The 14,233-nt window shown below is 39.6% G+C and overlaps 1 protein-coding gene across 3 annotated transcripts in view; it reads right to left on the bottom strand.

Annotated features, from left to right (window-relative positions):
• Positions 1-13,948, bottom strand: part of LOC122652678 (adenylosuccinate lyase-like) — a 42,220-nt gene extending 28,272 nt beyond the window's left edge. Inside the window, exons 1-4 of one of the 3 annotated variants that reach the window (XM_043846483.1) lie at positions 13,900-13,948; positions 6,470-6,473; positions 1,366-1,592; positions 1,079-1,228 (exon numbers count right to left, since the gene is read on the bottom strand). In XM_043846483.1, the coding sequence (XP_043702418.1) occupies positions 1,079-1,228; positions 1,366-1,566 (351 nt within the window). In that variant the 5' untranslated portion in view covers positions 1,567-1,592; positions 6,470-6,473; positions 13,900-13,948. Of the gene's footprint in view, positions 1-1,078; positions 1,229-1,365; positions 1,593-6,469; positions 6,474-7,277; positions 7,285-12,863; positions 12,888-13,899 lie in introns of those variants that run through there. The other 2 variants (XM_043846486.1, XM_043846484.1) reach the window with 2 other exon arrangements.
• Between the last annotated feature and the right edge of the window lie 285 nt (positions 13,949-14,233).

Here is a 14,233-nt window from a genome sequence, read left to right as displayed (position 1 = left end):
TATCCAATGTTAGAATAGAATATGGGGTATTTACCTAATCAAAAGCTAATGTTTATCTTAAAAACGTTAAAAAGAGAATATACAAACCAAAAAGAATGATGTATTCAAAATCTTAAGTACATTTCAAAAAACAAAAAAAAACTATTAAAAGTGGTGTGAGCACATATATAAATATATATTTGGAAAGACACAAAAGATTTTGCCTATTTTACTAGGGCAATAATTTGAGTTGAATTGGACTTCCAGTTTAATAAGATTTACTTTACATATTCTAAAATGCTTAACTTGAAAGTGTTTGAGCTATTTTAGGACTCATTAACCATCTTGAAAAAATCGCTTTTTAGAGTTCTGTTTCTAATTTCTGATTTCAATTACTGTTGATGCTTCTATTACTAATATACCTGCATATCTAATTTTTCCAATACATCTATTCTAAGTGGCTATTTTTCTGAGATCAAATTCTGCTTCTATAGTCCAGTTCTTGAGTGTCCTATCCTCAGTAGGAACTTCTCATATCTCAGAATCTAACTTGAGGATTGATCAGAAATTTTAAGATTCTGTTCTCCCTAATTAAATAAGCCTTTGAACAGAATTTGGATTCTATTGAACTTAATGAGCTTGTGATATTGGATTTTTCTTGAATCTGGAAATTTCTCATAGTCAGAGAACCTGGCTTTCTACTGGTTTCTGAAACCTATCTATTAGGTGACCGAAACTGCATCACACAACTCTGTAACTGGAAAAAAACAGTTGATCCAAAGCCCGCTACAAGTACTCAACGCAGATTCCCTTGCCAGAGAAATGGATCAAATATGATGATGAAATAATAACAGTTAAGAACAAAAAATGTATGTGAACTGGAAGTAAGCACTAATTCCTACAAGTGTCAAATGGCATAAGTTGGCCATGTACATTTAATTATAGGCAAAAGGTGATACAATGTTTTCCCTGCACAGCCATCCATACAAGTCACTAATCCTAATGGAGACAATGGGTTCAAAATTCAAATGCCACCACAGAAGAATAAATTTCCAAGAAGATTAGTAGACACAACAGGAAGGTGAATTCAAAAACATACCTCAACCAGTACACGGAAGCGGATTAGACCAAATTCACTCATAAAGGGAGCTAAATCTTTGATTTTTCCCCAGTAACGACCATCCAAAGGAGATAAAGCCGTTAAACTGCAGAGGTCTAAATCACTGGAACATTCTACAGGCATCTTCCTCTGAAACATGAAAACTCAGAAATGAATTCATATTAACTTGAACTATTTTCTTCCAGGACAGACCAAAATGAGTTGAATTGAATGAAACAAGGAATTCAGCTTGTTTATACAGCATAAGCATTCTTCGAATAAATCACCTCCGCAATGGAGACACTGCTATTTTTTGGCGTGGCTCTGCAAGAGCAAATTCTGCAAGAAAAATCTTTGGACGTATGATATGACACATTCAGAGAAGGATGTGACTTTGAAAGTTCTCTCTGTCTGCAATGGCTTGACCTACTGGTGAAACCTGTTGGCTGAATGCTGTTCCAAACGCCCAGTGAGGCTCCTGACTCCATGGTTTAAACAAGAGAGTCCAGAGAAGCTGTGTTCAAAACTCAAATATCATGAAGAGATTTGCAGTCCTTTTTTTAAGAGCTAACAGATTTTATTGTGAAATCAAATAATAAAAAAGATACAACCTAAAAGAGGCTACACTGAGTGAAGCAGTCAAATCAGATCAGCCTGCAGGTATGGGCCCAAATCCCAAGAAATCGAGGAAGGATTCGAAGGACAGATCTGATTAAGACTTAAGTTTGAGATCTGATGATATAATAGAAGAATGTAAAATTTCAGATTTTAAACTATGGAACAAAAATAAAAACAGATATGGGCAATCGATGGAGGAATAGATGGGTAAAATGGTGGGTATCGTTGGGAGGTGGAGAAAGAGAAATTAAAGGAATAAAGATGAGGAAATAAGATGGTGTCGAAGGGTAAGAAAAAATAGGACCTAATTCAGATCTCAAAAGAATAGATGGAAGAAGTAAAGAGAAAAAACAGGAAATATAAGGAAGGGAGAAAGAAAGAACAACTAACCAGTCTGAAATAGGTGGTCCGGAATTTTTTTTTTTTTTTTTTTTTTTTGGGGGGGGGGGGGGTGAGAGAGCTTCCTTAGCTTATCACAGTTAATTTTGGTAACCAGCAAATACTCAATAAACAAATTAAAATACCCAATAAACAAATTATCAAACTCCACTATTGCAAGGGGGAAGTTTACTTATTTTTAGACCCAAAATTAAATGGGTCCTTCTATATGTCACTATGAAGCATGGTTTAAACTTTAAAGTACTAAAATACCCTACTCTACACATAATTTAAAAATAGAAAGCAAGCAAAACATTCAATTAATAGCTAAACAACTTAAATAAGCATTAGAAATGTTAAAGTGTTACATCAAACTGTTTAACAATGTTACAAGTTACAACTATCATCACATAAACTGAGTTTGAATCAAGTATTCACTCCCCAGTAGTGCCACATAGTCTTCCCATGATATAGTGTTGCTGCACTGTTGCATATAGTCCCCCCTTTGAGATGAATCTTGAAGATGTGTAGCTGAATCCTTCAAATGTGCAGTTGAACCAACTCTCCCGCAGGTTACAACTTCAAATCCAGAGCTAAAATGAGTCACAGCCTTCAAATGGGGAAGAAAACAGCTTTTGGACAAAACTCGATCGAGTTATGTGACTTTAAAGAGGTAGATGGGTCGAGATCTGAGTCGACCTGAGATCTCGGGCCGAGATCTCGACTGAGAAAGTGTAGTTTTTTAACTCATATACCAACTCGACTCGACTTCTCAAAAAAACGAGATCTCGCAAGTTCTTGAACTATGTCTGAGATGAAGGAAGCAACTTCGTTATCAAGGGAAGAAATAAGATACATGGAAGGGGAGAAAAGAGAGTGAGATCGATCTTCTTGGGAGAAAGAAGAAGAGAAGAAATCAGATTTTGGACACCAATCTCGTATGCACTGCTCAACAGCACCAAAACTCTTTACAAAAACTCATTCTTTATTCAAATCATCTCTAATTGATGGGAGATGTATTACATATATATATATATATATATAGATATATATATAGACCTTCTAAAATTCCTAATTTGACTCATAAAAGGACTCCTAATCACTCTAATACACTCAATAAAGTAAATAAACTCAAAACAGAATTCTATCTAGCTACTAAGTATCCTAATCAAACTTAAACACTCATTTTAACTACTAATCCCATGTACTAACACTATCCCCATTGTATAGGCTTATAAATTAGGCCCATTACATCAACAAACCCAAAAATAAGAAGCCTAAGGTCTATAGAACTCAACCATGGCCAAAATAAAGTCTTCTAAGGCCCAATTGATCCAATTGAACAATCTTAACTGCCACTATATTTTTCCCTACCCTCTTAAATCATTTTGGTGAATTGCAATGAAGGGTAAATTCAGTAAATTCACCTCTAATAGAATCTTGTAGGAAGAACTCAACAAGTCCTTTCTCTCTCTCTTGCATCCGACAACAACAGTGGATGAATCCGCCAGTCGTAATGGTGCCCTCTCTCCCAACCTGCTCCTCTGTCCATCTCTTGATTCTTGAATCTTCCTCTCTTCATCCCTTTCAATCTACCTCCCTCTTTGCCTATCATGTGTCCATCTTTGGAGTTTGGAGCATTTCTGTGTTCAAAACATCTACAGAGGATGATTATCCGTCTCAGGCAGCCTCTACAATTCTAGTGGATTTTCCCAACCATAGAGGGCTGGTGTAAATCACTCCCTGGTAATGGCATTGTTTCAGTACCCATGAACTCTCTTTTTGTATTTCCAATATTATTAAAGAGAACAGTATGCAGAAGTTTTGTATGCACGAAAAATTAGAGCAGTAATGTTTTTTTGAAGGCCTTTAAAGATTTTATACTCCTCTGAGAAATTTTTCGGTTTACAGTTGTGAGATTAACATATAAGTAGGTTTTCGGTATTCAGAAACAGTATAGAAGGGGATTCCTGATATATCTAATATTGCATGTGGATACAATCCCAGGTAGGGATCCCAATTGAAAGTTGATTGTACATATTCATTACGGGTTTAGTCACGCTGCAACTTGCGAAGAAGGAAGAAAAGAGATCTCAATTTGTCGGAGGCAGTCAAAATTCTGGTAAAGAAAGAAAGAAGGGATGGAAGCAGCCGTAGAAGCCTAAAAATAGAAGAGACCAAGAGAGAGTGGGGGATTTTACGAGCCCCACTTCGATGCTTAAAGACAGAGAGACCAAGAGAGAGTGGGGGAACAGGATGGCTTCCTGAACAGATGAGTGGCCGGCCGGACTTCCAGAGAACTCAGAATAAACAACTCCCCCCATTTGAAGCAAGAAATCTGTTAAAATAGTCAAATAGTTAAAGATGGAGAGAGGCACTGGGGGTTTACATGATGTCTGAACAGACTATAGTGGTGTATTCATTGTTCGCCGGTGACCGGACTGTGGTGGATTCGTCAATCCGTGGTCAAACTAGAGCTTTAGAAGAGAAGAGGAGAGGAGCGAGTAGGAGACAGAGGGGACTGATTTACAACTCTGGTGGATTTGGAGATTTTGATTTCGGTGTCTCATTAGATTTCTGTTTCGAATTGGGGGAGGGGAGGCAGAGGTCGAGGGGCACAGATGTGAGAGGCAGAGGTCTGAGGGTTCACGGGGCAGAGGAAGGCAGTAGGGGGTGTGAGTGGGCTTTCTGGCAGGGTTGCTCAAAGTAGGGAGGGAGCACAACAGGTGGCGGGGAGGGGCTGCTGCAGGGAGCTGGGGAGATAGAGTGGAGGAGGGGAGGGAGAAAGCAAGGAAGAGGGGTTGCTGCGGGATTTGAAGTGGACGGGTGAGAGAGAGAGAGAGAGGGGGGGAGTTGCAGAGGGCAAAGGGGAGCCAAGTGGAAAGGGACCATAGGGTTTGGTGCAATTTATTAGTGTAAAATTAGTATTCTACCCTCAATATATTGAATAATATAAATGAAATCATGGGCAAAAAAGTCCTAGTGAAGTGGATTGCTTCACTCTCCATCGTGTTGAGAAAGATAACACAAATTAAAAAGACTACTCTAAACAGGGGAGCAGTTATTTCACGCCCAATCTTGCTAGTTATATACATGTTGGGCCTTTGATCCATGGGTTTTCAACGTAATAGGCCACATTTATGGGCCTAAACTCTGGGTAATAAGGTTACATACGGGATTAGTTAGTAGATTTCTTTTTATTTGGTTAGTGGTCATGTGATCACTTAAGTGATCATGTGACTTGGTTAAGTGGTCATGTGACTATTTAATTATTATTTAAGCTGGGCTGGATTAGGACTCTATTAGTCCAGCCATGTTTTGAATCTATTTCCTTTGTTATTTCACTTTCCTAGTCAGTTTAGGTTACCTAATAGGTTAAGGATTAGGTTAGACCCTTCCTTTTTAGTGTAGGAGTCCATTTACGAGTCTTTTATATAAGGTTGTAAGGGGGGCAAACATTGAACACGAATTTTGATTAATGAAAAGCTAGTTGCTGCTCTTTTTCTCCATTGAAGATTTTTGTCTTGTGTTTGATCAAGGCTGCTGGGATTGGTGTTTGATCCAATCAACACCTAGCGGTGTGAAGCCTGGGTGGATCGTTTGAAGGAATCGGTGTTTGATCCGATTGACACCTTGCGGTGGGAAGCCCGGGTGGTCCAAATTGGTTATTTGTTTTCTCCATTGTTGTTACGTTCAAGTTCTATATCCAAGTTCTGATTTCAAGAGTGATTCTACATCATCAAGCATTGTTCAAGTCTACAACATCACCCCAAGTCTGATCCCATCTGTTCTTCATCCACAAGTCTAGAACTGAAAACCTGCAACTACTCTTCTTCCCTTCAAAAAGGTCACATGCAAGGTGGTTTTCGTGAGAATTCTACCCAGCCAAATCTAACTGTTAGAACCTGCTAAAATTTTGATTGAATCTGCCTCAAACCCTAAGAGAGACTCGATACAAATTTTTACCATCTACCCAGCAAATTTTTGGAAATTACCCTTTTACCCCTCTCTCCTATCTCTACTACGAAACCTCCATAACTCCAGATTTAAGTCATTTAACCATCTGATTTAACCGTAACTTTCAGCATATATTCCCCTCCACCCTAACTTTAAGCCCATTCAACCACCTGATTTCCTGTTATTATAAACCCTAGATGCCATCATCTTCCACCTTTCAAAAACCCAAAACCCTAAACCTAACTTGCAGCCAATTCATTCCAACACACATTCCTCCAAAAAAACTTAATGTAACCTTCACTGATAGACCCACACCTGCCTAGCATAACCAACACCTCAAACCCTAACCCTAATTTTGACCAAAAATCATATTTTGCCCTATTCGGACTACCAGTTCATATCAGATCCTGGTGTACTGGCTCTTAGTTGGTCTCCTACCAATCTAGGACTACATTAGGTGGGTGGGAAAGGAATATATGGAATGGACATTATTGATTATTACCCTTCGAATTTATTTGGAACTAATCTTGGAACAATTTTCACCTCCTAAACAGATGACAAAAAGCAATCTAAATTCTAAAAACTGACAAAGAATGTCTCAGAGATTTTATCCAAGACTAAAGCTTCCCTCTCATTTATATATAAGCTGCAATTCTCAAACTTCTATTAGAATCGAACTTCATAAAGCCAATAACACAATCATCCACTTGTATTGCAAGACACAATAACAGGGGAGGAAAACAAGGTTTCAAAATCCAAACCGACGAAATTCCAAGTGTTACAAGGTTTTGAAAGCATCTGAGCAGATCAATGATCAATCAAGACGGATCTGCAGGTGATGAGCCAATCAGCCAATCACCAAGATTCTGTTTCAAGGGATGATATTTCCTAGACCTACCAATCAGATCTAACGGCTATGATTGCTCAGATCTGATCTCAGATTTAATGATTAGGATTTGAGGGAAAATATCAACAGAAATCAAATATGATTTTCCAGATTTAAAGAAAAGGAATAAACTAGCTAAATATGAGAGGTTGATGGATATTGTGTAGGAAATTAACTCCTAATATTAAGATCTAAATGATCAGACGATGGAAGGAAGGAGGGAAGAGAGGGTTGTCAATGGGTTGATGAAGAGAGAAGATAATTAGAGGGAGAGAGAGGAGATAAGGAGAGAGAGAATTCCTATTACCAAATTGAAGAATGGAGAAAAAGGAAGAGATATAGGTCCAACTAAGCCCTTACCAAAATCAACAAAATTAAATCCATCAACATAATCGATGGACGGGTTAAATCTATTTATAAAAAAATTCCAACGAAATCTCCTAAATCTAGGACTCTTGAAGAGACTAATCAACTTTTCTAGTAAGTCTCTAATTTCCTTTTAACAACCTATAACAAACAGTTCCACATCTAACCCACAACTAGGACAGTTTGGCAGACCCCCTATTTAAGTAAACTTCTAACAAAAGAAAACTAACACCACTACCCTACACGTTTAACCATTGGGCCCCACAAACAAATTCAAAACTAAACTTCTAATTTTAAAATCATCATATAGTTTGGGCCCATGGTACTACAGTATTCTCTATTAACCAAAAAAAAAAAAATGAACAACCTTGATTTTGAGATCAAACCATATCAAACACATCTGAGATTACTCCTACATTAACATCACTATCAAATCCGACATGGAACCAACAGCAAAGGTTACATTGAAGTGTATGTCAAAGCAAAGCAATACAAGAAATGAATAGCACAAAGAAAATCCCCTGCAATCTTATACCAAAGAACTAAGTAGTGACGAAAGTTTCTAAAGCAATGTGCTCCAAAGCCTTTTGCTTCTGATCCAAAGGTCTGGCTGAATCATGAAAGAATCTATAGCATTACAATTAAGTCCCTACAATCTTATACATAAAAGGGAGCATGAAAGAATGGTGATGATTCAAGAAACAACTATAAAGCTCTATCATGGCGAGATTTTGGTTTATCAACTTTTTCTGAGTTTTAACTTTTAACAGCAGTCAAATTGATTTGACAAGATTCTTTACAGGAATTCATCATAATCGTTGTTACTAAGGGAAGGTGGTGCCTGGTCACTATGCTGCAGGCTTGGCAAAAGTGCTCTCTCCATCCTTGAACTCTGGCGTGAACATTCAAGTCTTTGGAGAACACTTTCACACCCAGATATTGGCAAAAAAATCCTTCCCCTTTCAAATAACTGTTCTATCTTTAGCTTATGGGGTAGAGTGGTAGATTATTGCATTTTGTGGATTCAACAATTACTCAGCCTTATCCCAACTAAATGGGTCGGCTACATGGATCCTTGCCCTCCAAGGCTCCAATCAGCTCTATTCGAGTTCATACTTGATACAATGCCTTAGCCATGCATGTCTTTCCTAACTTCTCCTAGGGTCATTTTAGGTCTGCTTCTGGCTCTTTTAGTTCCTTCAATCTGAATCAACTCATTCCTCTGGACCTTTATCCCCTGAGGTTTGTTGACCGGTACGGTTGTGCGGTTCCTCTCATAGGGGGGGCTGAAATGACCATTCCACCCCCTGACCGAACACACTGCCCGGGTGGGGTCCACCCCCTTTTATTAGAGGCACTAGGGAACAGTACCGGGCAGGGGAACCGCAGGTGATAAAAATTCCCATACTAGAGCATCCAAAAGCCTCCGTTGAACATGGCCATGCCACCTCAAACAACTTTCTCATATCTTACCATGTATCAGAGCTACTCCCAAATCAGCTCTAATAGTGGCAAAAAAATCCTTCCCCCTTTCAAATAATCATTCTATCTTTAGCTTATGGGGTATAGTGGTAGACTATTGCATTTTGTGGATTCAACAACAACTCAGCCTTATCCCAACTAAATGGGGTCGGCTACATGGATCCTTGCCCTCCAATCAGCTCTATTCAAGATCATACTTGATACAGGCCTAAGCTATGCATGTCTTTCCTCAGCACTTCTCCTAGGGTCATTTTAGCTCTTCCCCTGGCTCTTTTAGTTCCTTGAATCTGAATCAACTCACTCCTCTGTACTAGAGCATCCAAAAGCCTCCATTGAACATGGCCATGCCACCTCAAACCATAGTTATCAAGGTGGGAAGGCGACCATGGCGTTTTAGAGGGTCAAAATTCAAGGTGACACCGCCATGGCGGCAAGGCGCCCGCCATGGCACCCAAGGCGAACAAGGAGCCTAGACACCATGGCGACGCCTTGATAACTATGCCTCAAACAACTTTCTCATAGCTTATCATATATCAGAGCTACTCCCAAATCAACTCTAATATGACCATTCCTTACTTTATCCTTCCTAGTTTTGCCATACATCCATCTCAACATCCTCATCTCTGCTACACTGAATTTATCTACATGATACTTCTTAATTGCCCAACATTCCACACCATACATCATAGCCGATCGTTTGACTATCCGATTAAATTTCCCTTTAAGTCTTAAAGGAATACATCGATCACAATTCACAACACTCCGAACACACCTCTCCACTCCATCCATCCTATTTTAATTCTCTGTGAAACATCATCCTCTATATCACCTTCTTTATTTATGATTGAGCCCAGATACCTAAAACATTACTTTGCGGAATCTCCGTCTCATCAATTTTTACCACCTCATTATCCATTCTAAATTATTTCAATGGCAAAACGATCTTGTTCCCCTCGATCAGAGGAAAGGTGGTTGCAAGGTGGGTAGATTTGGGAGAGAGAGAAAACAGTTGGTATTGAGGGAAGTAAAAGGTGGGAGATTTTCAACATACAAAAGGATAATCTAGTAACACCACAAAATTTGGACGTGGAACTAGCATTTTGGCAACATTGGGCATGAAAAGAGCCACTCCCTTTAAACAAGATACTAAACAAAACAACTAACATAACGTCCAAGATTAGGACCCTAACTTGACTTACTTGCTAATTATGTATATTATCATCATAAAATAAAATAGGACAAATTACACCTAAGGTACCTCATGTTTAAATGGACACTTGGGGTACCTTGTAAACTGTTTTGTTTACAAATCAAACATATTTCCAATTTTACCCCTCCATCCCCACCCCAAGTTAAGCCACCGCCCCACTCCAGCTGCGCAACTTGCGCCCAACCCCTCTGCAACTCCCATCCCCACCCCCACACTTTTGCAACCCTCCACAACCTCCCACCCCACCCCTCCCTCTCCCCAACCCCCTCCCCCTGCAACCCTGCTCCACCCCCTTCCCTGCTCGCACACTCCCCTCCCCACCCCACCATGCTACTTGCAATCCCCCTTCCACCTTGTACAAACCATTGAAGTGACCCCATCTCCAACGGTCCGAAGAAGGAAATCGTTTCAATATTTTGAACCATTCATGAACATCACAGCAAATACGATTAAGACATTTATGGCTCCCACATAAATAAGGAGTTGTGCAACAGCTACATAATGGAAGTTCGATGGAATATAGAATAAGGAGTTACAGTACCTATTGGCCAAAGAGAAACCCTAAATGGAACATGAAAATGTGACTGAATTGATCACAGTTACTCTTCGGAACGGAGTGGAAGAAGGGAGGAGATTCTCAAACAAGGAAAAAGATCCAATGACTTCGAAATAATTGAACGAGGAACCGTATGAGGTAAAATTATCATGTACGGTTCTGGAGAATGACGATAAGGGTGACATATTTGTCAACTTTTCCAATATCAACCCCCCCAAGAGGAAAAAAAAAAAAACTCTTGCCTTACGTAAAGTTGTTAACGTACGGTTAACATTTGGATTTGAACTCACTACTTATATACCTGTATCGGCCATAATTCACAAGAACATTTTGTTGTCTTAGTAAGAGGAGGAAGGGTTACGGATTTACCCGATATGAGATATCACATTGTTTGAGGAATCCTAGATGTTGACGGATACCAACCCCTCCCCTCCCCTCCCCTCCCCTCCCCTACAACCCCACCCCATCCTCTTCCCTGCTCGGACACTCCCCTCCCTACCCCCATCATCCTCCCTGCAATCCCCCTCCCATCCCCTGTCGCAATTCCCGCCCCCACCTGTCCCAACCCCCCCTTTTTTTATGCTAATCGTCCTCTTCCACAAGGAAAATGATAACATCGCTTTAATGGCTAATGCCAAAGAAGATTACTTCTCAATTGATGCTTCCATTTAATTCGGAATGATTTTTATTTTGAAAGTAGAACCAATGACATGTAGTTAGGGGGATTGCGACAAGGGGTAGGAGGGGACAGGGGTGGGGCGGGGGATTGCGACCATAGTTGTCACGGCATCTAGGCGATCCAAGGCGTTGGAGAGGGTCCAAATTCAAGGCGACACCAACAAGGCACCCAAGGCGTCCAAGGCGCCTGGACGCCTAGGCGACACCTTAACAACTATGATTGCAACAAGGGTGGGGGTGGGTTTACAAGGAGCATGGTGGAGCAGGGAGGGAAGGGGAGGGTGCTGGAGGGGGAACACGAGAGAGGGGGATGGGGTGGTGATTGTTGAGAGGGGTGGGGGTGGGAGAGGAAGAACAGAGGGGGTAGTGTGGGTTGTGGAGGACGGTTGCAAAGGGGTGGGGAAGGGGAAGGGGTTGTGGAGAGGGAGAGGTAGAGGGGTAGGGGTGGGTACAGGTGTTGCAGAGGACGTGGGCTCGAGTTGTGCAGCGAAAGTGGGCGATGCTGCAAATGGGGGTGGGGGGAGGATGAGGTGGGGGGAAATTTGGAAAAACATTAGATATGTGAACAAAAACAGTTCATAAGGTACCCTAAATTTCACTTTTGAAATATGAGGCACCCCAAGTGTCCTTTTCTAAACATTGGGTACCTCAGGTGTAATTTACCCAATAGAATATTTTGAAATCAAAATCCTAATTGACACCACCTTCTAACAGCTAGAACGACCGGATTTAAATTCTTTTAAGACTAATTCTGCCCCCATAAATAAAATCAGATCTATCAGTCTGTGGAGCTAATCCTAGCCATTTTGGCATCTTAGATAACTCCTGCATAACTAAGGCGATGAAAAAAAAAGGTCCCACCAAAACCAGGTAAGTTTAAGTAAGAATCTTGACTGAATGAGTGGCAATCGCTACTCCAGTTGCAAGTTTTCGTCCACCATTACAAGAGGGGAAAAAACAAAGGTTGTGCGATGGAAGCATGTTTGGTATCACTTCTTTGCACTTGGGGGATTCTTTATTCTCTCTCAGGATCGCATTTGCCAAAGTTTTGGTCCTCTCAAGTGTTTTAGTTATTTATATATATCCAAAGTTTTGGTCCTCTCAAGTGTTTTAGTTATATATATATTTCTAGAGCAAGTTTTCCCAGGAACCCTTCCTCATATTCTGAAAAGATCACTCATGGTAAGACTCCCTCGTAGGAATGGTTTACATCCCTAAATGATCATTTATGGAGAGGATCATTTTTTGTAAGATCAAAGTATGTTTTCCAATTTCCAAAAGAATCACCATAGAAAATCAGGCCTGCACCAATCAAGGTCATGTTGTCTCTCTGCAGGTCATATGGAACTGTGGATGTCCAATATGGGGCTTCCAATATCTGATTCCTATTGTCATAGCAGGCTTGCAGCAGTGGCAATAACTAGCCCAAAGGACCAACCCAGCTTGAATGTTAGGGTCCGGTTAGGTCTTTCTACCTACTGTTTGAGTTTCAATAAGGGTTAGCAATTTTGCATACTATTCGACAGTAATTTGCATGAATTATTGCATAATTATGAAAAGATATTACACATATGAGCATATGTCATATTTTACAAGATAGGAAAATTCACATATTTTACCCACCATCAAATGAAGGAGAGAAGAGAAACCACACCTTGTCCTTACAAAATGTTGAAAACTCTAGCTAGCTGATCTGTCAAAAAGAGGACAAAGAGTGATTTGAGAGAAAAAAGAGGCACTAAGGGAGGTGAGGAAGAGCTGCTTTCCCTCAGTCAGCAAGCAAATCAAGTGTCCGTCGCTTCTAGCCCTGTAAGCCTGTGATAGTTGATCATTTAATTAGGTACATTACAAATTGTTTGCTATTAGAATGGAGCATAGTAGGTATTACAAGTACTGTGTTGGGACACAAGAAGGATTACAAAGTAAGTCAAAGCATTACACATTTATCATAATAAAGTAAATATATATATATATATATATATATATATATATATATATATATTTCCATCATACCCCTTAATCTGGGTCGTTTCATTACGCCTAGCATTCTTTTGCCACATGGAGTCATGATTTGGCAGACTAACCATTGGATGAATGGGAGAGACACTGGATATTCCACCTAAATTTAGTAGTTATCTCAATCATATGGCCATTCATATACTTATTTCTTGTTCAAACCTAATTCCCCAGATTTCCAAACTTGTTTTAAATGCTCACAATGAGTTTTAGAACTCTCAACATGTCTGAAATTTAGCATGTCCACCAAATTTGAGCCCAACCAAAATGTCATTTGGTAATGTGATGGAAACCAGCTCCAACATCTCCATATGAAAATTAATACTATATATCCAAAACTCTATTTTTACAAAATTGTTTACGCGGGTCTCAAATATGTATCAATTTATTTTCTTTCCATAATCATTAAGTTATGAAAAGAAACTCAAATCTCACCCCCCCCCCCCCCACAAAAAAAAAAGAGAGAGACATTTTTTTTCTGTTTGTAAAACAAAAAATTGTTTGTATATAACATTTACCAACATAGCAAGCGGCTTTTGAAATTAGAAAGGCACAAACAGTGTTTGTCTGCAGAGAATGATTTTTTAAAATACTTCACCTCTCCATGAAATGTATTCGAGGTTCAGACTTCAAACCCAACATATGGATATAATGAAGGAGAGAGAGAGACTAGCATTTCTCCAACAATCTCTTCCGTCACTTGGACTCTTTCGATTTTTATATAAGGAAGGTAATTCCTTAGTGAAGTCAAGTACAACAGATTAACAAAGATCCATAAACTCAATGCCATATGTATTCAACCATTTACATGGGAATCAAAAAAGGAAGTTATCTGGCAAAGAGAGTTTCACAAGAACTGCCAGGTTAGAAAAAACAATTAGGGCCCGTTTGGTAACGATTCCGTTCTGGGAACGTTGTTCTTCAACAAAATGATCTTTTACTGTTTCTTCATTGAAAGATCATTCATTACCTACTGTTGGGCGTTTGGTAAACTTGTTCTGAAACTGT

The sequence above is a fragment of the Telopea speciosissima genome, chromosome 2 (genome assembly GCF_018873765.1).
Source record: "Telopea speciosissima isolate NSW1024214 ecotype Mountain lineage chromosome 2, Tspe_v1, whole genome shotgun sequence".
Classification (NCBI taxonomy): domain Eukaryota; kingdom Viridiplantae; phylum Streptophyta; class Magnoliopsida; order Proteales; family Proteaceae; genus Telopea; species Telopea speciosissima.
The sequence above is the reverse complement of the archived record's forward strand: the minus strand, read 5'-3'. Positions and strand labels throughout refer to the sequence as shown.